A 26,471-nucleotide genomic window follows, 5' to 3' on the forward strand; every position below is an offset into this window, starting at 1 on the left:
CTGGGACTGACTCTCCCCAGGCATTCCCTCCTTCCTCCTCTTTGGGACTGACTCTCCCCAGGCATTCCCTCCTTCCTCCTCTTTGGGACTGACTCTCCCCAGGCACTCCCTCCTTCCTCCTCTCTGGGACTGACTCTCCCCAGGCATTCCCTCATTCCCACCCTGCCATGCCCTTTGTCATTTGGTTCCTGTGTCACTGTGCACACTGATGTTCTCAGTCTCAGTGTAGGTTTGTCTTCAACTCTTTAGCAGTCTAAATGCAAATTACAGTTGTGCTGAGGTGCTGATTTATACTAATTTGTGCTCTGTTTTGCATTGGGAAGAGCTGACAGACTACAGCTTTCTTTAACCTTTCTAATGACAGGGTTTTTAAATCCTGTTCTGCGAAGTAGTGGGACTGATTGTTTCACCAGCCTAAATTGTGGCTGAGATAAGCTTGGTCTGTGAACAGAGTGAAGCCCTTCAGTCTCTAGTTGTCCTGATGGCCCTGCAAAGGGCCCTTCTGCCTGTAATCAAGTTTGGAAGTGTCAAGAGCAGGTACTGCATCAACATGGGCATCAGCAGTATCTGAGTTAATTCCTTGCATGAAGTGAGTGAGCCTTGTCCCAGGATAAAATGTGCTCTCTGTTGCTGGAGTTCACAGGCAAATGTACCACAGTCACTTGAAGCATTATCAATGAAGAAAGAAAATACATTAACAAACCACAAAAAAGCTCTGTAGCAGGAGCAAATCAAAAATTAATTTCATGTGCAAGAAAGGGAAACACCCAAATTATGGCCTGTATATCTTGAAGGTCTTACCATGAAGATCCATTCCTCAGCAGATGAAGGAGTAGCCACCAAGCACAGCAGTAAATTTCCTGCAGAGGAAAACAGATGTGGATCCAAAGATCAGAAAGAGTCAGTGTAGGGGACAATCCCATGAACCAGGTGTGCTGTGAGATCCTCTGGAAAGTCCTTGTCTGGGTTCAGCCTGAGAGCAAGGGCCTCCATTTTCAGCATCACAGTTAATACCTTTTTGTTTCTCTCAGCAAGTCAAAAGCTTCTAGTGAGAAGCTCTGAAAAGGCTAAAATAATATTTTAAAGTGTTCTTCCTTTCTGTCTTTGCGTCCTGCCTTCAATGAGAGGAGCTGACCCCTCAGGCTCCAAGGCACAGCAGATGGGGGATTTTCCTTTCCCAAAGACAACAGAGAGTGCAGGGCACAGTGAACCTCTGGGAGGGTGCCCGAGTGCCTGGCTGCCATTCCCTGGCTTCTGAGAGCCACCCAGAGATATGCTGGGAATGACAATGACATCCTGAGAGCTGCCAAAAATTCACAAGGAACAGCTGGTAAAAATGCTCAAACCTCCCAGTGCCCTTAATGTGCTGTAAACAAATCTGCTTGACTGAAACCACACAAGGTGTTGGGAGCCTCGATCTATGGGCTTTAATCATTGTCATTCCCATCCCAGGCATCACAAACATAAAGTACATCAGGAACTAAATCCCTGCAAAGGAAATGCTCCCAGTCTTCTCAGGTTGTTGCTGATGTTTCAAAAAGACCAGGAGCATTTCTGGAATCCTGTAAAGAAAAAGGTGGAATAAAGGCTTTTTTGCCTTGCTTTGGCCAGCCAGACTGCAAGCCAGCAAGCCATCAGCATTGTCACATCCTGTGACATTCCTGCTGCTCACAAAGAGGAATGAAATATTAACACCTTTTGGCTGGGGTTTTTATTGGGGTTTCAGGAACCTACCTTCTGCCATCCACTCCATTTAAGTAATGATGACCAAAGCCCAGCTCACTTCTCAAAGATTAACAGCTTGCTGGAAATATTTGATTGTCTGAAAACAGAACTGAAGGATGCTGCAGCATGTTCCCCACTCCTAGGAAAGACCCTGAGGGCAGGATTGATGCTGTCAATTACAGGATTAAAATCCCAGTGTGTCCCAGTGCAGAGGTGGCTGAATTCCAGTGGGGAGAAAGCAGTTTAAAGCCAAGGACACATGGCTTTGGCAGCAGGATGGAAACTGGCTTAAAGCTGCTGTGAAATCATCATGACTTATTATGATGGGATCCTGACATCTTGCAGAGAAGCAGCACTAAATTATTTTGCACTGCTGCTTTCAGCTGTCACAGGGGCAGCAGGAGCAGGGGCTCAGGGAAGGTCCTGCTGTGGCTGGTGGCTTGGCCTGGGCATCACAGCCCAGGGCTGTGTGGGCAGGGGTGCCTGGGGAGTGTGTCACTGCACACAGGGTGCTTTTCTTCTTACACCATCCTCCTGCTTGCTATCTCCATGCAAATTTGATCTTTCATTCAGGGCATTAAAGTCAGCAGCAGAGACCTGTTGAATCTGCATCCTGCAAAGTGCCTGGAATTGCACTTCAATGATCCTGGTGGGTGCCTGCCAACTCAGAATATTCTATGATTAAGTGGTCACTTAAAAAGACCAATTTCACCAGCTCTTTCTGCTCCTCACAGCCTCCCGTGCCCAGCACTAAAGCTCAGCAGCACTGTCAGATCATTTCCCTCACTGCAAGGTTTGCTCCAACCTGGCAGGGCAGGGATTAGAGTTTGGACCAGCTCCTCCAGTCACAAACATGCGCTCCAGCCCTCGGGGTATGGCAACAACCTCTCTTTCTCCCTTTTTTCCTATGGGAAAGGCCTGCCCTAGTGTAGGTGTCCATCTCCTGGAGGTTCCAGTGCCTGCCTTTTAGGGCAATGTTCAGCTCTGCCCCAGCCCCGGGTTGGGGCTGGTCTCAGGTCTGTGATCCCATTCCTCAGGCATTTAACTCTTTGCCCGTAGAACAGGAGGTACAGCCTGGTGCTGAGGCTGTCCAGGAGGGACAGGGCCGAGCTCAGGGCCCAGGGGACACTGGGCTGGGTGTGGAGCTCACTCCCACACGAGGTGGGTGCCAGGGGAGCCAGAGCCCCTCTGCCTGTGCAGGGCTGGCCCTCCAGCACCCCTCTGCACCTCAATTCAAGCGGTGACTCACAGCCTGGAACAATTAGGTAGATGTCATACGCAGCTAGTGAGTGGTATTTTTCAGTGTTCATTTTACTTATTGTATTGCATTATATTATATTTTGATTTATAATTATATATACAGTGCATTCCTTTCCTGGGCTCCAGGCATCCTTGCCAAAATTAAAAAGTACAGTTAGCAAAACTAAAGCCAGCAGAAGCTCAGAGCTCTCTGTGAGAAACAACCAGTCAGAGCAACTCTTTTTTTCTGCCAGTTCTTCATATACTGTCTATTCTCCTTGCATTTCCTTCCTATGAACCTCAGCATGAGGAGAGCAGCCCCTGCACCAGGCTCTTGGCCCCACAACAGCAATGCAGAGAGCAACAGCTCCAACCCATTCTTCAGATCCAGGAGCAGCATTTGTTAGTATTTTCAAGTAGTCCAAATACTTCTGCATTGTACTCCTGGAGCTTTTACTGCTGGGAGGAATTGTGTGTAATCCTTAGGTGGGATCTGCAAGTGCTGGTGAGAAGGGGTGCAGTGAGGCATCCCCCTGTTCTCTGTAAGCCCTTCTTGTTCAAGGAAATTCAGTTTGCTGTGAGCAGGATTGTGGGGGGGGCTAGGGTGGGATTTCTGGAGAGTTGAGGTGGCAGCAATGTATTCTCAAGGTTAATCACGATTGTATGCAAATAGCTCTTGCCCACAACACAGTGATCAGAACCTCCAGGGACAAATTTCTGCCACTGGATGTGCACCATGGGTTCTTTAGGATCTAGGGGGTTTTGGGTTTGCAGAATGAGCAGGGATGAGGTGGTGGAACAGGCAGGGCATGGTTGGCCCTGGGTGTTTGCCAAGCCAAGGGCAGACCCTGCTGTGCTGTCCCTGTGGTGCTCCTGAGGACAAAGTCCCCTGCGGGGGGAACGTCCTATTGCTCCCACCTCTCCTGCTCATCCTCAGCCTGAGCAGACCAGGAGAACTCCAAGGACTGGCATTACCTTGCCATGTGAAATACACTGAGGAAGTCCCTGGGTTTTGCTGGATTTTGCAGTTTGGGAATTATTGTACTTGGGCTGGAGGTGGGTCGTGCCAGGACAGCAGCTGGCAAAGCTGAGAGCAGAGGGCTGGTCCCTCACCCTGGAGTTGATGCTTCAGGCACAGCTTCTCTTCTCACCAGTTACTGCTGGTTACAGGAGGTCACACTTGCCATGGGTTCATGTGCTAGGGAGAGGTTTGCTTTCTCTGGGACAGATTTAGACTCTCATTTAATAAGCACAATTATAGCTGCTGTTTTGGTGTGTTGATGAAGCTTCCAGATGGCTAATTATTTGTCCTGAAGGAAAAAAGAAACTCAGCATCTGATGTATCCAAATCCAACAGAGAACAATACCTCTGGCTCTGGGACCACCAGATTCCTCATTTTAAAAAATAGATGTTGCTTTTGTTGTGGTATAATGGCTTAAGAATTTACCCCTACAGCAACTGAGACAGGAATATAAGAGGCATGTGAGGATTTCTGTGGCCCACGTGGGAGGATGCTCTGGTTAGTGCAGTGACCCCTGGACTGTCCAGCAGGCAGGCAGCTGCATTCCTGGTGCAGGTGCTGCACAGGTGGAGTTCTGCTGACCACCGTGGGAGGATGAGCAGTGCAGGTGTGATGGGGCAGGGACACCCTCCCTGCACTGCTGCCCTGCCCTGGCAGCTCCCAAGCTCTTTCCAGCCCTGGCCTGAGCCTGAGGCAAAGGCAGCTCCCCTGGGCAGCAGCTGAGCCCAGCCCAGGCTCCTTTCCTGCCTGCAGTGGCTGTTTCTCACAGTCTGCTCTGCTGTTTTATACTGGTTTAACATGATTTTTGGCTACCCAGAGGATTGGCAGTGTTGTTGCCTAGTAAAGTCAGTTTGTGAAACTGTTTTCTAGTTTTCTTTATTCATGGTTTTTCTGAGCAGACTGGGCAATAAACTGATACAATTTTTACTGGTAAGATAAAATATTTCTAATAATTTTGCTGATAAAAAGCCCCCTGCCAATAGTTATTTAAAGACCTCCTTGCTGAGACTTCAGTCACTCAGAAATTTGTATTATCTCAGTTTATATAAAGCTGAAACCCAGCACTGGCTTTGTTTGCAGGATGGTTGGCTCTTGGTCAGGGGAGGTTTTGGAAAGGAGACAGAACCTGGTGGGGAGGTGGCAGTGCTTGATAGGGCAGTGGCCACCTCGCAGGGGTGCAGCAGCAGGAGCTGCACTGGCTGGGGTGCCCCTGTGTCACAGCAGCAGGCTCCAAGGTGGAGGCCAGGGCTGGCCCTGCAGTGCCCAGGTGTGACAGCACCTGCACGTCAGAGAGAGGTGTCACAGCCCCTCTTCACTGCATCTTCTGGTCTTTGGCTGGAAACAAAAATAGTGGTGCTCTCCCCAGGCTTGGTGTGCTCAGGGTCCTGCCGGGCTGACTGCACCCAGCAGCCCCCTCTGAGCCCTCCCCCTGCTCCAAGCGGGACCTGTGGGGTGCTCCCACCCACTGACCACTGCCCAGCCCACAGGAACCTGTGCTGCCTCTTCATGGGGCTGCAGCTCCCATAATTACTGAGCTGGGAAGTTAATTAATTCCTTCATTATACTGAAATTATAGCAATCAGAGTTTTTATGACTTAACCATGACCTAAGGGTCCTTCCATCCTGTGTTCTTCCAGAAAGTCCCTCTGGTGTGGGGCAGTGCAGAGGAGCAGTGGCTGTGCTGCACCAAGGCTTTGGCTGGCCCGTGTGAGCTGGCACGAGCTGTCCTGTCACCCCAGACTGCCCACAGGCCATTTGCCCAGCTTGGCTCTGTGCTTGCCACGGGCCCAGCCTGGTCCCAAGGAGCCAGCCAGCCTTTGTCCAGCTATTGCACTGCTGTGTCAGCGTGAATAAACCATGTTCCTTCTAAGCCACCACAACTCCTGACAGCGACAGTGCTGTAAATAAAGCAGCTAACGCAGATGCTAATATTAATTCTCATGACCCAGTTGTGCTTCACTAATAGTATCTGGGTTACCAGCCAGCCCAGACAAGAGCACAAATATTTAGCCTGTCTCAGTCTGTTACACCAAAAGACAAGCATTTGAAGATACTAATTTCTAGAGCTACATGTCAAATGTGCCCTCCATTAGACAAAGGCACAAGGAAGCTCTGAAAAAGTCACAGAAATCCACGTATAGTGGTGGTTAGCAGTTAAGGTATGCTGGCCATGCACAGGGTGATGCCAGCAGCTCATGCTGTGCTGCAAATGTGCAGTGACATCCTCGGGTCAGGGCTGGTCCTGTCCAGGCCTGGGCATGCATCACACAGAGTGCCACTGCAGGGAGACATGTGCTGTGTGCAGGGCTGAGAGCTATGTTGGGGTTTTTAAAGCAATGTTTAAGACTTTACTTAGCAATGTTACGATTTCAGGATAATCATCCATTTAGCCCTCTCCAGCTGCAGCTGCTCTCTCCTTGGTCATCCCTTTGGTTTCTGCCCAGGAAAGCTCCGTGATATTCAGCTTTTTCTGGAGGCATTCAAAGACTGTCAGGTGTGAAAAGCTTTTGGGAGAAACATGGGTGTTGTCATCCAGCCTCATGCAGCTGGAATGAAGCAGCTAGGCCATTCCAAGCTGTCTTGACACTGTGGCACAGCCTGAGGCAGCTGTTCAGGCACCAGGGCTGCTGCACCCCAGCTGTCTCATACTGGCTGTAGGTGCAGTGCTGCTTCTTCACACAGCCTCTCCAGAAGGGCCAGGCTCACGGCCTCGCTGATCAGCACCAGGTTTCTTTATCCTCACAGCCCTGCAACAAAAATGCAGAAGTGTGTGAGCAGCCTTCAGCCTTGGCACAGCTGTTTGCAAGGGCAGAGTTACTGCCATGGGTGTGTGGGCATGGACTGGGGCTGTCATACAGAATTAGTAGGACAGCTCTTCCTGCAAAGAACTCGATGCATTTTCTCGAACCAGCTGAGTGAAGCCAGGGGTGTGTGTGGGACAGGTGTTTGTGTTTTCTATCATAACGTGACCCTGCTGCTGCACAGAGGCAGAACTGAGCTGCTCGCAGCGGGCATGGAGGCCTAATTAGGCTCCTGGTGCTCTGTAAAGTTCACTCCACTGCTCAGTGGAGGACAGTTTAGGATAAGCATAATAGGATTACTGCTGCTATATACAGCTGCCTAAGCCAGGAAGTGCTGGTAATGGGCCTTTACCCAGTAGGAAAATCGTTTCAGAGGATGCTTTTTATAACGCGCAGTTACGCAGGCTGTGAGAGCTGGGAAGGGTGTCCTGCACCCCAGCCAGCCCAGGTGAGCCCTGAGGGACAGCACGTGTCTGTCACACCGGGCTTTGCCACTGACAGCCACAGCCAGTGCCTGCTGCACCGAGTCCTGAGCTCTGGCTCAGCCTGTGCCAAGTGCTCCAGGCAGAATTTCTGCCTGGGAAGGCCACGCTGGGATCCCCTACTGCTCTGAGCAAGGAGCTTCTCCCCACTGGCCCCAGCCACTACAGCGTTTGAATGCTGGACCTTATCAATCTGTATTTTTAACACAGAAGTGGTCAGTGATGTTTTGGAGGAGGAGGCAGCTGTTCCAGATGTCGGGAGCACCCTGGCTAGCAGGGGCACCATGTGGCTGGGCAGGGAGGCGGGCTCGGGGCAGCCCCGCACACTGCCTCCTCTCGGGGGTGGTTTCCTGTCACCGAGGAGCAGAGGCAGAGCTCAGCTCGGAGCGAGCATCCCCGCTGATGCTGCTCCCGAGGCTGCTTTCCTCATCCCTGCCTGTTCCGCAGCGGCAGGTAATTCACAGATAAAACAATCGGCGCTTAGACACACACAGACGGGTAGGAGCTAGTCTTAATCTTTCCAAATCCCTTAATATACCTTATGTATACAGTTTAGAACTTGTAGATTTAGCACGATAGATTGATTTCATGCACTATCTCAATGGAAAATGACATTAATAACTGCGTTCTTCTTTTATGTTATTTTTTGCCCTGTCTGAGCTGCTGCAGAGCGCTGAGCTGGGGCCTGTCTGCCCCGGGCACCACAGCACTGAGGGCAGACCAGGTCCCCTGATTGTGTCTGGTGCTCTTGTCTGGATTATATACAGCCTAGGTTGTGGTACAGCCTTAGGAGAATTTGGCCAAATCACTGCATATGCACTTGAGCATATGTTATAACCAATCAGTTGGAATGGTTGTAGTTATTTTTCACAACTCCCCCAAAATGGAGAAAATGGATGCGAATTGAGTGGGTCATGTGGATTGACAGGGGAAGCTGCTATGACAGTTTGAGACAGATGACTCAGGGTTTTTGCTTTATGGTTTTCTGCATTTCACCACCAGGAATTTCCAAGGGGTTCTCCAGTAAAAGCAGGCAGGCAAAAATACAGACTCGCCTCATTAGCCATCCCATAGTGAACCGTGCTGCTGTCCCTGAGCTCTCCTCTCCTCCCCAGCCCTGCCAGCACCCAGCCCACACTGAGCTGGCCCCGAGCTGTCCCTAAGCTAGCCCTGAGCCGGCCTCCCCGAGCTGTCCCTCTGAGCTGTCCCCACCAAGCTGTCCCCAAGCTAGCCCTCAGCTGTCCCCCCCAAGCTGTCCCCAAGCTGTCTCAGGGTGTCTGGCTCCCCTTTCCTACGGGGACAGCGATGCTGGTTTCTCTCGCAGAGCCCAGGAGAACTTGGCAGCCTCACCCCAGAGCTGCAGAGCTCCCGGCTGTGTTTGGATACAGGTCTTACATCTCCACTCGCGGTGCTGTGACTTCACTACCAAGCAAAGCCTTCTACATTTCTTGCCTTTGCCTTCAGAAGAAAAAATGTTTCCACTGCGTAAAGCAAGCTATGGCCAACCCGGACTATTGTTTGGTCTATGTTTTTATGTCCCTTTTAATAATATACATGTCAACTCTGCCATTTCCCATCTGTTAGAAAATGCCTGGATTTACACATTACCTCATTAGTCTTACTGTCTATCTGGCATTTTTTCCATCCTACCGGCTTGTCACTCCTTTTACATCACTGATTAAATTATTTGCTTAGGCCATTAGCAACGAGGCTTAGTGTTTTTATACTCCTGGCTCCATAGGAGGTGATGGGAGAGGGCTGAGAAAGGGGGAATAATTAAACTTTTAAGCCTCAAGCCGGGGATATCAGAATAGAGAGCACAAGGAACATAAATTTTATGGTGGCACTGTCACAAGCAACAGCAGAGCTGTGTCTTTGTGTCAAGAAACATTGTGCAGAGTTCCTGTGTTTATTTTTCGGAGCAGCCTGAACCGGGAAGAGAAGCAGCCCAGAAACCTCCCGCGGCAAGCAGACACAGCTGGCTCCTCTGAAGCTGCTCCCTGTGCAAACGAGTTCGGGGCCGTGCCCCGTGCCGGGGGCAGTCCCGGGACAGGGCGGGCAAGGCCCGGGAAAGGGCGGGCAAGGCCCGGAACAGGGCGGGCAAGGCCCGGGGCAGGGCGGGCAAGGCCCGAGGCAGACCGGGCATAGAGAGCCCGGGGCAGGGTGGGCAAGGCCCCGGAAAGGGCGGGTAAGGCCCGGGGCAGGGCGGGCACGGCCCGGGGCAGGGCGGGTACGGCCCGGGGCAGAGCTCGGAGCCCGGGGCAGGGCGGACACGGAGGGCCCGCGGCAGGGAAGGCACAGCTCGGAGCGCAGCCCCACGGCCCAGCCCCACGGCCTAGCCCTTGGACCCGGCCCAGCCCTTGCACCCGGCCCAGCCCCACGGCCCAGCCCTTGGACCCGGCCCAGCCCCACCCCAGGCAGGGCAGCCTTGGGGCAGGGCTGCCGCTCAGCCCCGGAGCTCCGTGAGGCAGCACGGAGGGAGGCACAAACCCCGCGCCTGGCCAGGGAAATGCCGGTGCCAGCACCTGCCTGCAGCACGGGAAGGGACTCGGCACTGAGCGCCGCCGCCTGGGGTCCGTCCACTTGCGGCTGGCACGGCCCTTCCTTGCCAGAAAAAGAACACAAACAGAGTTATTTTCTTCAGAATAATAACACAGGGAAACAGTAACAAAGCCAAGAACATTGAGATGGTGACAGCAAGAGCCTGGCTTAAATACCCCAAAATAACATCTGCCAGAGCCTGATTTCAAAGCAGCAGCTGTTGCCTGTAATAAAAACACAAAACTTTCCAAACAGTATTAAGAGTGATAATACAAAAAGCAGCTCTTTAATGAAAGCTTTCAGGTGCAAAAATACGGCTCTGTGCACACGTGAGAAATTATTTCTACAATTTTTATAAAGTTAATTGATTAGTTAATCTAGCAGGTACATCCAGTAGGAGATGAGCTGACCCAGTGACCCACCCTTGGGTCAGCCCCTCGGAGTTGGTCCAGGGGTTTCTTTGCCCCAGTGCTTTCTATGTCTTTTAAGTTCTGGTGAAAAACGAGATTGTCAGAAATTATCTTCTTAAGAATAAACAGATTTTAAAGAATGTGTTAGTTAGGGTTAACTTGTTGTGAGAAAAGTCAGGAAAAGTACTAGAAACCATACAACTATAGATTAAAAATCTACAAGACTACAAATATATGAAAAATATATGAAAAGCTAAAAAATCTTTAGGCATCACAGCCACTGCACTGCAAACACAGAGACTTGGTGATTGTTACTTTTTTCTTCAAAGTAATTTTTTTTTAACAATAACACTTCCATTTTTGTGTGAGAAACTGTCCAATCCCATCCAAATTTCCCATTTCTTTTACATCTTCCACTGTATCCACATAAAAGGAAATTGGCTGCAGTTGTTTTCTGCAAACAGCAAGTTTGGAAGGGGATACAAGATCCAAGTGGGGTTCTGCTGAGCATCCAAACCTGCAGGGAGAAGTCTTGGAAGAGAAAGGTGAGCCCTGCAAGGTGCACTCCAGGGCCCTTCTCCCAGGCTGCCTTTCACAGGGGCTGAGCATGGTCCCACCCTGGTTTTGAGCTCATTTCTTTGGGAATTAATTTTGGTGCAGAGAGGGGAGGTTTTGCAGGAGGTGGCACTGAGAGGACATCCATTACACCCTGTATTCCAGCCTTTGAACACCCTGTGTTTGTGAGTTCTGCTGAGGCTGCAGCAGTGGCACACCCGGGCTGTGAGTGGGACTGATGGTCCCACTGGTGGCTGTGCAGAGGCACGGGGAGGGTCCCACAGCTCTGCCCCTGCTCTTGGCAGCTGGGGAGAGCAGCCTCAGCTCTCACCTGACAAAACCACCCTGCTGTTTGTTGCTGTTTGTGTTAATAATGTTTTGGCAATTTTCAAGAGTTGTTTTGTTTGGGAGATTTGAAAGGTAAATTGTCGGGAGCTCAGTGCTCTCCCGAGGAGAACTGAAACAATGCAGGAGCACAGCTTTGCCACTAATTTTCTTCCTTTGTATCTTCATTACCCCTCCCTCTGGCAACTGGTGTCTTTAGCAGGTTTGTGGTTTAACTGGATTTTGGAGCAAAACCTAGAGGTGTAGAAGGGGATGGATTTGATTAAGACATCTTTAAACAGGACCCATCCCTCCCCCTCCTGCCCTGCTGACAAAGTGTGTGTGGTTTTATTTGTTTTCTACAGTATCACCTCGTACATGTGGCAGCTTTGGTAGAGCCAAGCACCTTCACATCTCCAAAAGCAGGGTGTCAGCCAGAATGGCCCGGTGTGCCTGGTTTGACATCCAGAGCCAGTCAAGCTCAGCTGCTGGAGTAGCAGCTCCAGGTCTGGCTTGTTCACCCCAGAGCAGCACAGCCTGTGCCCAGCCTGCTGCCTGCAGGAGCAGGGGCTGCTCCTGGCCGTGCTGACCTAAGGAGCCCTTTCCTGAACAAAGCCACCCCTATTCAATAGTCTGAGCGAGATGCTTTTGCCCAGGGGACAGCAGAAACCTCATGTCAAAGATTTGAATCTCATGAGACTTTGCAAAGCAAGCTAATTCTCTAGGGTGCTGCAGGGAACAGTGTATAAGCAGCTTCGTTAAGAAAAATATTTTCTGTGAGGCATTTTTACCTCTGCATTTTTGCCACCATCTTTTCTGTGGTTCCCCAGCCAGGCCAGAATGAGGTTGGCCAGCATGGCACACAAGTTCAGGATTCACTACTCCCATCTTTTTTTTGCCTTGTGCTTTCAGTGGCCACTGCTGCAAGTTACAGTTTAGGAATTTCCATTCAGGTGGAATTGCTTCAGGAACAGGCTGTAATTTTCATGTCCTTTACACAACTGCATCTTGCAACCCTTGAATGTAAGCACAGGAAAAGCTGGGACCAGAGCACAATTGCTGCTCAGTTACAGAGCTGAAGCAAGTTTTTGGTGTGTGCCACAGGCCCCAGCACCACAGAGCAGGGGTGCCCCAGGCACTGCTGTTCTTTAAACCTGGCTGGGAGTGTTTTGGTTCCAGCTTACTTCCACTCACCACTGATATAATTAAATAATCTCTGCCCACTGGGTTTTGTTTTTTTAAGTACATGCCTACAATGATCAAAGGATTGTTTTGTGTGGTGAGGTGAGCAAAAGAAGCTCTCAAGGTCAAATCCAAAACAGCCTAAAGACTCTGGGGCTCGGATCTGACCTCCAGTAACAGCAATGAGCCAGGAGAAGATGAGCAGCTCAGGAACTAGAAAATGAAGCTTTTGAAGCCAATAATGCCCTCTGGCAGTGAGCAATCAATTGACAGAGAAATGGGAAAGAGAGAGAGGGTGAAAAGAAGTCAGACCCTTCTGCCTGGCTGCAGGAAAGGCAGGACACTCCTAAACAGAAAGCAGCACATTTTATCCTGCCTCTTTCTTCCCCAGGGGAGAGTGGCCATGGGAACAGACACGCTCTGAGCCCCATGGGGCAGGGCATGCAGCAGAGAGCAGACTGACACAACCTGCAGCAGGTTAATTGGGACACGTGGCCCCAGTGCCACTGCCCTTAGCCCTCTTGTTTCTTTCCAGGACATAAAGGAAAACAATTAGCCAGGATGAGCTGCTCTGAGCAGTCTGGCCAGCTCATTCCTCACTCCATGTAACACATGGAGAGAGAGCCCTCAGCTGCCAGGGATGCTCATTCACGTCTGTGCCAGACTGCAGCCCTGGAAAGGTTATTCCTAGATCCCTTGATAATTCTTATAAACTTCTTTCCCTGGCATGCTGAGTGGGTTTTCCCTTACTATTTTGCCTTCTTTAAACAACCCCCAGTTTGGCCTGGACTTGTTTTCCCCCCTCAGCAGTGTGTTTCTCCCTGTGCTGGGCTCACCCTGAGCCTCATTTCCAGCCCAGTCCCACAGCAGGTGACTGTCACAAGTGCTGCCACTGAGAGATGCTGGGTCCTGTGTGCAAGTTCAAGCAAGGTTCAGCTGTGCTGTTCCACTATCTGCTGCTATGATAATGAGCCAGTCCAATCAGCTCAAATTAAGGGCTCAGGAGGGCTCAGCCCTTCAGAGAAGTACATTCATGACAAGATTAATTTGTACCACCCAGTGTACAGTGTGACACCATCCTATATTAACACAGAAACCCTGAATTAAAAAAAAAAAAAAAAGGTAACTGAAAAATGCACTAAAATCCAGTGAGGTGTATAATTTCCCTTAATCTTCAATGCTGCTCTTTGCTATTCTCTACTTGGATTAAAATCAGAAATACCATACAGGAAAGCTTTCTCTTCCCCTCCCCTCTCTGCAATAACACTTCACTGGAAGGCATATCAGTAAACCAACCACTAAAATTCAAACAGCCCAACCCCTCCAAGAAACAAAACCAGCCCCAGCTCTGCTCCCTATCACAATGGCCAGTGGGGCTTTGTGCTTCTTCTCCTTCTGTAAATGCACTTTTCAGGGGGATGGGAGCAGAGGGGGCTGCTCTGGGAGAGGCAGGTGCTGTTGCTGCCCTGCCTGGGCTGTGTGGGGCTGCTGGGATGCAGGGATGCAGGAAAGGCTGGCAAAGCTTTTGGGGGGAGAGCCAAGGGCTGCCCAAGCTGGTGTTTATCCCCTGTGCTTGGTTCTCGTGTCCATGTCCAGAACTCAGCAAGCATGGAGTGAATATTCCCAGACTGCCAGCGAACACTTCAAAGAGTTTGAGCATTTTCTGAGCTCAAATTGAATTAAAAAAAACCTCAAAAGCAACATAACAATAAACAAACAAACAAAAAAGAAAAGGAAAAAAAAAAAGAAGGAAGAAGAAAAGGTGCCCCAACAAAGAACCAAGTATACATCTCCACAGTTCTGTTTCATCTCCTGTATTTATAGCAGGAATGCATCAAAACTCTCACAATGAGGCAAGATCAAACTCTCTTACTGAACTGCTGATGTAGAGCTGCCTCTTATGTTCACACAGATTTGCTGTCCACTGGCACTACTTACCACTTGCTATGGCCCCATGCTAATATGAATGATTTGTTGCCAAGGATTAGTTTTTAGCAGCTTTTGTAAACAGTTTGTATACAGTTGTTGCTATTTATTAAATTTGTGACATCTAATCCAGTGTTTGGTGCTTATAAAGGGAAGAGCCATCTGTGCTTGAGATTAAAACACTTCAATCACTTTGTGCCAAAGCTGTCAGCGAGGGTTCCATGCTCTGCTCCAGAGAAAAGCCCTGGGAACCCTGGCTTGGGAAGGTGGACTCCTGTGTGGATGTGTCCCTGCATCAAAGTCCTTTGTCTGACACAAGGTCTGCCTGCCAGACAGGAGGAGGGGTGTGGGCATGGTGGAGAGCTGAGAAGCTGACAAGAAAGCAAGAGGTTTGAGCAGAATAAAGAACTAAGAGCTGGGAAGGTGCTGAGAGCTTGGAGTGATCCTGCAGGTCTGCTTCCCACCACCTGTAGAAGCTTCATAGGTCTCTTTTGAAAATGAAGAAGAATGCTAATATTCAGTTTCTTTGCAGGGTGCTGCAAGGGTAACACCTGTAATCCCTTGTGTGAGCCCGAGGTTTTCCCACCACAGCTCCTCTTGGATCAAGCTGGATGTCCAGGCAAGCCCTGGGTGGAGGCTGCACCCCAAGGACAGCTGAGGCAGCAGAAATGCCTCAGCCTAAATTTTATGCCCTTATTCCAGGCATCAGTTAAAAAAAAAAAAAAGCCCTATGAATCTCAGTGGAGGCGCCCAGGGGCAGCAGCAGCTGAGGGAGCTGAAGGCAGCCCTCAGGAACAGCCTGGGCACACCTGGACGCAGAGCTGACAGGGCCATGCAGGTATCAAGCTGATTCAGCAGGAGAGGATATTGCCCCTGCCTCTCTGTCCACAGGCATTCACTGCTCCTGCAGGCTTCCCTGTCTCTTCACAATGCCATTGGTGTGGCTGATGCTGGTAAATGGATTTGCCACTTTACCTAACACATTTCTGGAAGAAATGTTAAACAGGTCATTGTTTAACATTGAGGCAAAACATCACTTGAGCTCTGTTCTAATTTCCTCTCTATGTGGCAACTCAGGATGGTATCAGTGACTCGGTAAATCTCCCTGCAGCAAGACTAATTATGCCTTTTGGTGAGAAAGCAGCAGTGGAACTGGTTTAGTCTTCCAAAAAACTCTACACTATAATATGCAGTACTAATGTGCCTCAGATTTGAAAAGAATTAATATCAATTATTCTCATGCAAATTCATGAGAGGCAGACTGGTTTAGCAATCAAGCTAATAGTTTTTGCTTAATTACATTTAGTTGATTTCATGCTATCTTGGCACATTCCTGATTGAATTTAACCATTAAAAAAAAACCCTCCCACAACTACTCCTGCAAACACCAACACTTGGAGCTCAGCATCCCCTGTAAATAGTGTCTGAGGCTGAGCAGACTGCTCTGCGTGGTGGGAGTGCATCACGAGCATTGTCTGTCCCTGGTGCAGGGTAGAATCCCAAAGGCATCTTGGAGCTGTTCTCAAGCACTCACCAGTGCTCAGGTGGAAGGCAGGATCTTTTCTTGCTTTATTTTTTTTTCTTTTTCTGAGTCCAAACCTCTGTCTGAATGCAAGGCAGATGGTGGGAGTGGGAGATGCACCTGAGAGGGGAGCCCACACCAGGGGAAGGTTCTGTCCATGCAGGGGTGCAGAGCCTGGCCCCAGTGACAGCTGCAGGGGTGAAGGAGCTTTAGGAGCTTTAGGAGCTGCAGGGGTGCAGGGGTGCAGGAGCTGCGGGGGTGCAGGGGTGCAGAGCAGGTGGGGTGCCCTGGGCCTGGGGGCAGTCTCCACCTGGCTCTGTGTGTGCAGCCAGGGAAGGGCCAGGCTGTGCAGCATCACATCTTGATTCTGGTTTTATGGATGGTGTGCTGTGAGGTAGTGCCTGCAGAGGAGTGCAGGGCTTGCCTTCCCACAGGTGGTGTGCTGGGTGCCCAGAGCACTCAGGGAGCTGTGCTGGGTGCCCAGAGCACTCAGGGAGCTGTGCTGGGTGCCCAGGGCACTCAGGGAGCTGTGTGGGTGCGCAGGGCACTCAGGGAGCTGTGCTGGGTGCCCAGGGCACTCAGGGAGCTGTGGGTGTGCAGGGCACTCAGGGAGCTGAGTGGGTGTGCAGGGCACTCAGGGAGCTGTGCTGGGTGTGCAGGGCCCCCTCAGAGCACAGAGCTCTGGAGCAGAGGGCTCCCAGGGACCTTGTGGGGGCAGTGCCTCGAAGGGGCTTGTAAAGTGCCAGGTCAGGGAAAACTCCTGAGCAGGAGCCAGCAGGACTTAAGGGGTTTGGAGATTCAAGGACTTACATCTTAACATCCTTCCACGTGAAAAAATCTAGGTAAAGGTTCTCTGCACTTCCCTTGCAGCCATAGCCCCCACTTTGGCCTCAACTTGCCATGATGCAAGAAGCGTTACCTTTCATTATGGCTTCAACATTTTCTAGAAAAGACATCCTGCAAGCCCAGTGGTCAGAAACTTGACATCAGAAGTGACTGTGTTCTGCAAACTCTTTCAGTTTATGAATAATTAGGCATTTTCTAGTGAAGAGATGTTTCCTAAAACACGTCCCTGTCAATAAATACTGCAGACATGTATAGCTGCTGTGAGCAGGAGATGTTATTTCTGTGCAGAATCAAGTAGGGAGGAGACTAAGGAACTCTCCATCTGTTTCTGCACTGTGCAGCACGTGGGATATTGCTCAAAATACACCATGCTCTGTTTCTCAGAGCCTGGGGAGACAGAGGCTGGCACAGGCGTGGCAGGATGGAGCTGGACAGTCTGACTCAAAGTGTACTGCAGCTTGGGAAAGCAGAAGGGCTGCAGGAAAAATCCCTTGGTAAATGGAGCACATGAATGAAACCTGGTCCCGATGCCAGATTTGTTCTGCAGGCCTTGGTGGAGCTAAAAAAGCACATTAGACAAAACCATTATTGAACTTCTTGATTACATAACAATTTCCTCATCGTATTTCCAAGAATATCGAATCTATATTCAAACACCCTCCTACTCTCTCCCACACACCACCCCTTCTCCTTGCTATATCAGCTTCATTACCGAGTATGAAGACAGAAAAAGTATAGGGCATGTTGCCACGAGCAGAGAGATCTCAGATCTGCTTACCCTGAGATTTTAGAGCCATCTATGGGATTGGGACAGCCAGTTCTCATAAATTTTAATGGCCTTGAAAGTCTCCTGTCTTATGCCTTTATCTCTGTTAGGGTTTTTAGCAGTGTAAAGAAAACAACCAAGCCATAAATATCACCCAACCTCGCTGCTGGGTTAGTCCCTGCTGCCTGAAGCTGCCCCCTCTGTGTGCCACCCTCAGGCTGGGCACACAAACTGCTCTGCACAGGCAGAGGCGGACACTGCCGAGCAGCCCCCTGCCCACCTCCCCCAGGGAGGAGCACAGACCTTGCCATCACACAGGAGGAGTCTCTGGGGCCACTCTCACCCAGCAAGCAGCACTAGGCCCAGGGCAGGTGATTGTTTCCTGAAAGGTGCCAGGTGGAGGTGGCCTGCCTAGTTTTGGGGGGGATTCTGGAGGAGGTGGGGATTAAAGGCTTGCCAGCATGGCACATCCATCTTGCCTCAGGAAACAGCAGTTGCACAAACTGGCTACACTTGCTCCCAAAATCAGCTTGCTTGTCACATTTGCATGTGTAATAACCAGTGTGTGTGTATAGTCATGCTAATCACTTCGAGGCAACTGCTTTAAATTCATCCAAAACCCTGCCCTGCCTGTTCTTGGGTTATTTAGCTTCCACAAGGGAACCATAGCAGCAATCCAGAGATTCACTCCACCAAAACCTTTGTGAAACAGCCAATTTAGTGGAGGAGAAGTTTTTTCCTGAAATCCTGCCCATCCTTGCACCACAAGCCAGGGCCATCATTAGGACTCCTTCCAATACCTCCTGCAAGCAGCCTGGTAAAATACCTGAGGGGATTTTCATTATTTATGGTGTATTGCTACAGGTGACATGCAAGAGTAAATACAGAGAAGCAAAGAGGAAGGGGGCTGCAGAGCTTCTCTCATGCAAGCTGTTAGTGGAAGTGGTCTGAAAGTTGTGTGGGGAAAATCCACCTGACCCCTGTCAGCTTTAGGAGCAGCTGCAGGAGTGTGTGTGCTGCTTGCTGAGGGTGCCTGCCCGAGCCTGGTCCGGGGGGCTCCTGTCCTCAGCTCGTGGAGCCAGCGTGAGCACCCTGGAGAGCACTCATCCCAGCTGTGGCTGCACATCTCAGGGACTGCCTGTGTCACCAGTGTGTCCTCATGTCACTCATTTTAGCCATTGGTGACTCCAGATTTTTTCCTCTGCTTCTGAATTTTAGGCTGCAAACTTTTCCAATTTTAGTTCTGCATTTTATAGGACATCCAAGTCAGCAGCTCTGGATGCTCCTGCAGAGGTGCTGGAGGTGCCTTCCCTGATCCCAATAAACAGTCCACATGTGCCAGCTAGGCCAGCAGCCAGACCTGGGACAGGGACAGATTGCTCCATAAGGGGAAACATGGACATTTCAGCAGCACTCACAAAATCTGACAGGCCTCTGATGCTGAACTTTACCATCCCTGTTCCTTCTGCCAGTCCAAGCCTGAGCTCCAGGGACTTTCCTGTGCCTGAGGCTGTTCAGCCTCAGCTCTTTGATTGCCCATCCAAAGTTCTCACAGCTCAAGGCTGTGTTTAATGCCTTGTAAGGAGCCATGGAGATCAGTACCACAGGAGGAGGCCCTGTCCCACACTTCCTTCCATTTCATGCAGCTGTGAGCAGCTGGAGAAGCAGTGAGATTTGGGGTCAGTGCCCTGCAACAGGGACCACAGGTGCTTTTTTGGTAGGAGCTGGAGCCTCCTGCACTGCAGAGGGATTGTTTCTGCTCAAGCCAAAATCGGTCCCATTGGCTTTTCTTGTTAAAGAGAAGAGAACCTGGAAGAGGAAAGGGAGGAGGACAGGCCAGGAATGGAATGAAAAGGCTGCCTGTGATGCAGAACATCCCTAGAGGCCTCCCTGGGAGTGTAAATGTCTTCCCTCCAGCTTTCTGTCTCTCATTACTGACAGTGGAAAATACAAGAGCTGCCAAGCTAAAGGTTCAGTACAGCCAAGATGGGAAACCTTATTAGAGAGACAGATGGTGATTTCTATAATCTGAAATCCCAGACTGTAAATACTTTGGGACAGAGCCCTGTGCAACTGAACAGTGCTAAAGCCTGACAGCAGCAGCTGGATCCAGTTTTCTGTGCACAACTGCTCCGTGGGTGGCTTTTAGTGGATGGTAGATGCTACCAGGACAAGGTATCTCCTACAGAAGGAGAAGGATCTTCCAAACCCTGCTGGAGATACTCCATCTCCATTTTATGTACTTTCCAATAGAAAAGTGCCTTGAATAACTGAGGACAATCAACTCACATTGAGAAGTTTTTCTTAGCCTGAGAAGATTCCCAAAGATGTGGTTGCATAGATGAGTAAGGGGGAAAATCTGTGTCTTGGGAGAACAAGTGACATCTTGCTGCAACTTGTGGAAGAAATGATAAATGCCTGTCTCTGTTTACTGCTTAGCTTTGTGGCTAAATCTCCTAAACCAAAATCAAATTTTACCCTTAGATCTCCCAGTTAATTTATATTCATCTGGCATTGCCTTGATCTTCAAAGCAGGAAGGTATATCAAAGGAAACAGAAGGTTTGACACCAATTACTGCTGCTGGATGCCATTCACTGCATGAAGATGGAGTGTTAATATTTACACTGAAAGTGAAGGAGATAAAACCCAACAAGTACACACATCTAAGCCTACAAATAAGCCCTTCTGTGTATAGTGGGCAGAGATAAAGCCAAGCAAAACTAATTGAAATTACCATTGCAAATATCCCAAACACCTTCAGAAATGGTGGGTTGTAAACAAAGAAGTGACAGCAAAACCACCAAAAGAGCCTTCTAGGAAAGCAAATCAGTAAATCAGGTAGTGCCTGGTCTCCAGGAGATGGTCTTTTGAAACAAACCACCATGAAGAAGTACTTAATGTCTAAATATCTCCACACTTCACCATAAGACACTTGATTTACATTTTATTCTCTTGAGTTTGAAACATGTGAGGCCCCCAGGGACTGGACCTGCCCTGCCTTGGCTGTCTCAGTGTTGTCCAGTTTGGTTTGCTCAGATGCTTGCTCTCCTCCAGAAAACTCAAAATGGCTTAGAGAGCTTGGTGAAGTTTTCATGTTTTTCACAAGCATCAAGAAGCAAATTGGAGATGAGTCATTAAACAAGAGTGTATTATTTGTATGCTTATGAAGTGGAATTGTACACACATGTCTGTAATTAGCCATCAGCACCCCAAATTACAGCAGTAACCGTTCATTCAGTGGAGGACATCACTCTGATCAAATCATGTATTCACAATTGCATTCCTTCTTGCTTAAATTTCAGAGCTTGTTGTCCAGATGGGCCTTGTTGGGCACCTAATTAGTAGTTAATCAAAAGCTCCTGCTGCTTCACAGCCCTCCTGGCATCCTAGCTGTTCCTTACGTGCTCCTCAACTGCACGGAGATGAAAGCACAGGAGTCGAAGTAGAGGCTTTATCTCCTTTATGCAACTGCCAGAACTAAAACAGCTTCCAAAATAAACTCAGCTCAGGATGCGTTGGTTATCTGACTTCTGTGTACTGAGCAAAATGGGCCTTGCAACGTGTGAGTGAAAATACAGCCGTGTGTTAACGGCAGCAAGAGACAGCCTCGTGTGTTCTGAGATTAACTCACTGTTTTCTCTTTCCTTTCCAGATTTTGGCAATCATTTCCATCATGTTTATTGTACTATCTACAATTGCCTTGTCCCTTAATACACTTCCTGAGCTACAAGGCGTGGATGAATTTGGGCAGACCACAGACAACCCCCAGCTGGCCCACGTGGAAGCGGTGTGCATTGCGTGGTTTACCATGGAATACCTCCTGCGCTTCCTCTCCTCCCCTAAGAAATGGAAGTTTTTCAAAGGCCCGCTGAACGCTATAGATTTGCTGGCTATCTTACCCTACTATGTTACTATCTTCCTCACAGAATCCAATAAAAGTGTACTTCAGTTCCAAAATGTACGAAGAGTGGTCCAAATATTTCGGATCATGAGGATACTCCGGATTCTAAAACTGGCCCGGCACTCCACGGGCTTACAGTCCTTGGGGTTTACACTGAGGAGGAGTTACAATGAACTTGGATTACTCATCTTGTTTCTGGCTATGGGCATTATGATCTTCTCCAGTTTAGTGTTTTTTGCAGAAAAGGATGAGGATGATACAAAATTCAAGAGCATCCCAGCTTCTTTCTGGTGGGCAACAATCACCATGACAACAGTAGGCTATGGAGACATTTACCCCAAAACTCTATTGGGTAAAATAGTAGGAGGACTGTGCTGCATTGCTGGTGTGCTGGTGATAGCTCTTCCCATCCCAATTATTGTCAATAACTTCTCAGAGTTTTACAAAGAGCAGAAGAGGCAGGAGAAAGCCATTAAGCGCAGGGAAGCTCTTGAGAGAGCAAAAAGAAATGGCAGTATTGTTTCCATGAACATGAAGGATGCGTTTGCCCGCAGCATAGAGCTCATGGACATTGTGGTTGAAAAGAATGGAGAAAGCATAGCCAAAAAGGATAAAGTTCAGGACAATCATTTATCTCCAAGCAAATGGAAATGGACCAAGAGAACACTCTCTGAAACTAGTTCTAGTAAATCTTTTGAAACTAAGGAACAAGGATCTCCAGAAAAAGCCAGGTCATCTTCAAGTCCCCAACACCTGAATGTCCAACAGCTCGAGGACATGTACAACAAAATGGCAAAGACTCAGTCCCAGCCAAACCTTATCACTAAAGAGTCGAGTCAAGCTGGGAAGCAAAAGGAAGAGCTGGAAATGGAAACCCTTCCTGGCCCCATGGTGCCACTGCTGGCGACGCGCACGGACGGGATCGTGGACATGAGGAGCATGTCCAGCATCGACAGCTTCATCAGCTGCGCCGCCGAGTTCCCCGACCCCGCGCGCTTCCCGCACAGCCCACTCAGCGCCCTGCCCTGCAAGGGCAGCAGCATCCTCCAGGAGCAGGGCAGGCCCGAGGGCAGCGCTGCCCGGTACGCGGAGGTGAACCCCGGCTCCGAGAGCAGCCACCGCTCTGCGTTCTTCATCGACAGTCCCAAAAGCTCCATAAAGGCCAGTAACCCTTTAAAACTAAGGTCTCTGAAAGTCAACTTCATGGAAGAGGACACCAGCACATTCGTACCAGCATCAAATGTACTGAGAACGTACCCAGACCCTCTCAAGAGCCGGGGAGCTGCTGCTGCTGCCACAGACACTTCCTTACTCTCTGACAGGTCTCTCATGAGCCCAGAAACCTCGATCTACACAACTGCGAGCGCGAGAACCCCCCCAAAGTCACCAGAGTCCCAGGCAGCCATAGCTTTCAACTTCCACGATGCTGGCATACACAAATACATCGATGCTGACACTGATGATGAAGGTCAGCTGATGTATGATTCGAGTCCGCCTGGAAATGTGAGTCCCAAGTACAATGTTGCAAGCAGTGGCTATCTAAAGCAAAAGGACCATGTTTATAGAACAGAGAAGAACCATCTAGAAGCTGCTGCTTTACCCACTTCCCCTAAGCTGATAGGGCAGAACTGCATTTACTCTATGGAAGGTATCACTGGAAGAACCCAGGGCAATCAGGAGACTGTCAGACTAGAAAATCACATTTCCCCAGAAGTCCATGTATTACCAGGCAGCGGAGGACATGCTAACACACATGATCAAAGCATCTGAGGTGGGGTCTGAAAGAACTTACTGAGAGTTTAGAGGAATATCTTCACAGTCAACACAAACAAAAGAGCTTCTGCATGGCATGAACTTGGCTGAAACAAGCCACCTGTTTCTAAAAGTCTGGGGGAGGTCCAGTGTGGGTTTGTGAAAATGTCCTTCTCTGAAACAACTCTAAAGACATTGCCCACATCAGTCAAAAAAATGATTGCAAATCATGATCACACATTGATCTCCTTTCATGTTGTCCAGTGAAGCCAATGTGACCAAATATCCATCCATTCCCCTTGAACGCTAGAGCTCCTTTTGGAAATATTAACATCTGATTTGCATTAGTTCCATAAAGGATGCCAAGGCAGCCAGATTTGAACTCTGGAATAAATTGCTGGGGTTGGTATAAAGCTTTCAAAAACACAATGCTCACTGCTTCAGGGCAGCGGTTCCCCATCTACAGCTTTCTCTAATGGATATTATGTTTAAAGGTAACAGGGAACACTTGCATTATTGGAAAATACAAGCAAAAAGCATTTGAAACAATTAACGGTCAAGAGAAACCAATTCTTAAAATGCTCTTTGTGTGTTTAACGATCTGATATCCCGTAGGACCTGATGTTTTCTTTTGAAATATTAGCAGGGTGAGTTGCACCACTTGTATCTAATTCCAAACGTGCCCTAGGACATAGTGAGACTTGCACTTGCCCTCGGCTAGAAGCCGGTGCCTGCCCCAGGGCCAGCGTGGCCCAGGGAGCCGGAGGAGCCATGCAGAAGCAGGGGGCCCCGGGACCCGCCACCGGAGCCCTGCCCGGGGCTGGCCCTGCCCTGCCCAGCCCGTGCCAGGCACGGCCGAGCCCGCCCGGGGCCGGCAGAGGAGCAGGTTGGTCCGGAGCTTTTCGCGCCCGAGCAGCGCAGTGAAAGATATGCAAGTGTTACATAAATATGCAAAAAGAGGGATTCGTTAGGGACCCGTCCCAGGCCTGGCCGTGCTCCCTCTCACCACGAGGTCGGGCAGCAGAGGCTCCTGCAGGGCCGTGGCACGAAGCAGCCGCGAGAGGCAGGAGAATCAGGCCTGACGTTTTAATAACATCCAGTCATTTTTAAATGAAACAAGAAAGTAAAGAGGAAAGGGAAAAAAAAGAGAGATCTGACCATTTTAAGTGAACAGAACTAGCAGCCACCAGCCTAGGTTTTTAAAATATTATTGTTTCAATAAAGTTATGTCAAATTGTGTAGGAAATAATTTGTCTTTGGTTTTTAATCTCGGGGTGGGGGGGAAAGCACTTTATGTTGACTTTTTGTTGTCGTTGTTGCAATGCTGGGGTAGGATAGCAGAGTGTAACAATCAAGCACTTTAACCAAGCACTACTTTAATTTGTGCCTCTTGTTGTGACTGTGATTTGTTACAAGCCTGTAGCAAGTCACAACTTGTCCTGTGATAACTGTGATGGTAACCTTTTATGTTGTTCTCTGTTTCTACTGTAAAACTCAGTTGTAAATGACTCCGTCACTGAGCGTTTCCTGACCTGGCCTGAGGTCCTGCCGGGCTGTAGCAATCTGCAGGCAGCGGGTCTGGGGATGAGCTGAGACACGGGACGTGGGAGCAGAGGGGCACACATGGGAGGAAGAACCCCGAAGCCACTCGAGTCCACTGCATTTTGTTCCTTCCTATTGTAAAAAACAAGTGTTGGTTAGTCCTGAATGTAGCCGTGTGTCCGTCCCGGCCGTGCAGCACTGTCTGTAACCCTAATAGTGAATGCAGCATGTACGGACAAAAGCAATAAGCACATTTCTGTTTTAGGAGCTAGGGCGGGTTGTGAGGATGGCTTTGCCCAGCGTCTCCTTGGCATGGAGCTGTGCCCGTGGTGGAGCTGTGCCCCTTGGCATGGAGCTGTGCCCGGAGCGGTGCCCCTTGGAACGGAGCTGTGCCCGGAGCTGTGCCCCTTGGAACGGAGCTGTGCCCGAAGCTCCGCTCCGCTCCGCTCCGCCGGCCCGTCCCGGCGCTGGGGCCCGGCCGCGGGAGCCGCCCGGAGCCGCCCGGGTGTTCCAGCGGGGCTCGGGGCCGGGCACAGCCCGGGCAGGGCCGGGGGCAGCGAGCGGAGCCCCGCGCTCCCAGCCCCGCTCCCGCAGCCCGGGCGCCGCTCCCTCCCCGCGGGGCAGGCACGGCAGGATTTGGCCATAGCAAATACAAGTGTACTTAGAGGAACCGTATTGCTGAGATACTGGCTGAGATTGAGTCGAAAAAGTGAAAATAACCTTCCAGCAGATAAGCTTTAAATACTGATTTATTCTGCGGCTTTCTGAGGCCACAGAGCGGCAACAAGAAATCTTAAAGAGAGCAGTTGTATTATAATCTCTGTGTTTCAGTGATCAGTCATGTCTGCCATCAGCACAAATGTAAAAAGAAGAAAAATCAGGGAATTTTTTTTAACAAAGTAATAGTGATTTCCAAGTTAAATATTTTTAGAGCTGATGCTTTCAAGTGGAAAAAAAAGTCATATTTTACATATCACGAAAGTGAATGTATTTAAATATAGCCATATAGTGTAGTATTTACCACACTCTCATCCAAATTGATGTATTTGGTTTATAGATGGCACTGACAAAAATGTATAAATCAACAATTCTATAATTTTTTATCTGATAGTCAACTGGTGCAACTCTCCTTGTAACCAAAGGCCCTCTGTCTGCCTTGCGTGATCGCTCATGGCACACACCTTATGTCATCTATTTAGTCCTACCTTTAAAGTAGCATTTTACTGAGTCACTTTTGAAAGTCAAATTCAAAAGTATCATTTAAAAAATCTTCCTTTTAAGTCTGAATAGCCAAAGTCCTATAGATTTCTTATAGAAAGCAAATAATTTAAAATTAAGCATATAATATGCTTGAAGAGCATTTCTTTCTTATTTGTGTACAAAGATGTAGCTCTCATTTTGTGCCCAATTAAAAAGGAAGTATGTTTAATTTATTTTAATGAAATAAAGTCTGAATATGAAGTATGTATCTATATATGTGTGTGTGTGCATAATACACATATATATAATGTAAGCACTGGGAAATCTACTCTAACCTAAAGCTATGGTAGACAAAATCTGTACTCATTGCAAAGGAAAGGCAGCGCTTGGAAAACATAATGCTCACCAAATCCTGTAGATCCTAGAAAGACAATTTAATTTCTGTTTCTTTGATACATGTTTCCCAGAGTTCATAGTGGTTGGGGAAAAAGGCGACTTCTCTTGCACGAGCCAGAGGGGGTGGTTCAACCACTGACATTTGGAATTCAGGCCTGCAGATTTACTGTGCACGGAGTATCAAGCAAGCTGACAGAGCCTAACCTGCTGCTGCAGAAGACATCATACCTGCAAGGACTCTCTCTGGATGTGTGATGTCTGCACTTGCTTGTATCTTACAGCATCAACATCACTTTTAACACATACCTAAATATATATATATAGAACACACACACACA

At 49.1% G+C, this 26,471-nt stretch overlaps 1 protein-coding gene across 1 annotated transcript in view; it reads left to right on the forward strand.

Annotated features, from left to right (window-relative positions):
* KCNB1 (potassium voltage-gated channel subfamily B member 1) overlaps positions 1-24,959 on the forward strand; it is a 93,951-nt gene extending 68,992 nt beyond the window's left edge. Inside the window, exon 2 of the mRNA XM_030233546.2 lies at positions 20,995-24,959. Within this exon, the coding sequence (XP_030089406.1) occupies positions 20,995-23,013 (2,019 nt within the window). The 3' untranslated portion in view covers positions 23,014-24,959. The remainder of the gene's footprint in view (positions 1-20,994) is intronic.
* Positions 24,960-26,471: the final 1,512 nt, after the last annotated feature.

This window comes from Serinus canaria, chromosome 20 (genome assembly GCF_022539315.1).
Source record: "Serinus canaria isolate serCan28SL12 chromosome 20, serCan2020, whole genome shotgun sequence".
Classification (NCBI taxonomy): domain Eukaryota; kingdom Metazoa; phylum Chordata; class Aves; order Passeriformes; family Fringillidae; genus Serinus; species Serinus canaria.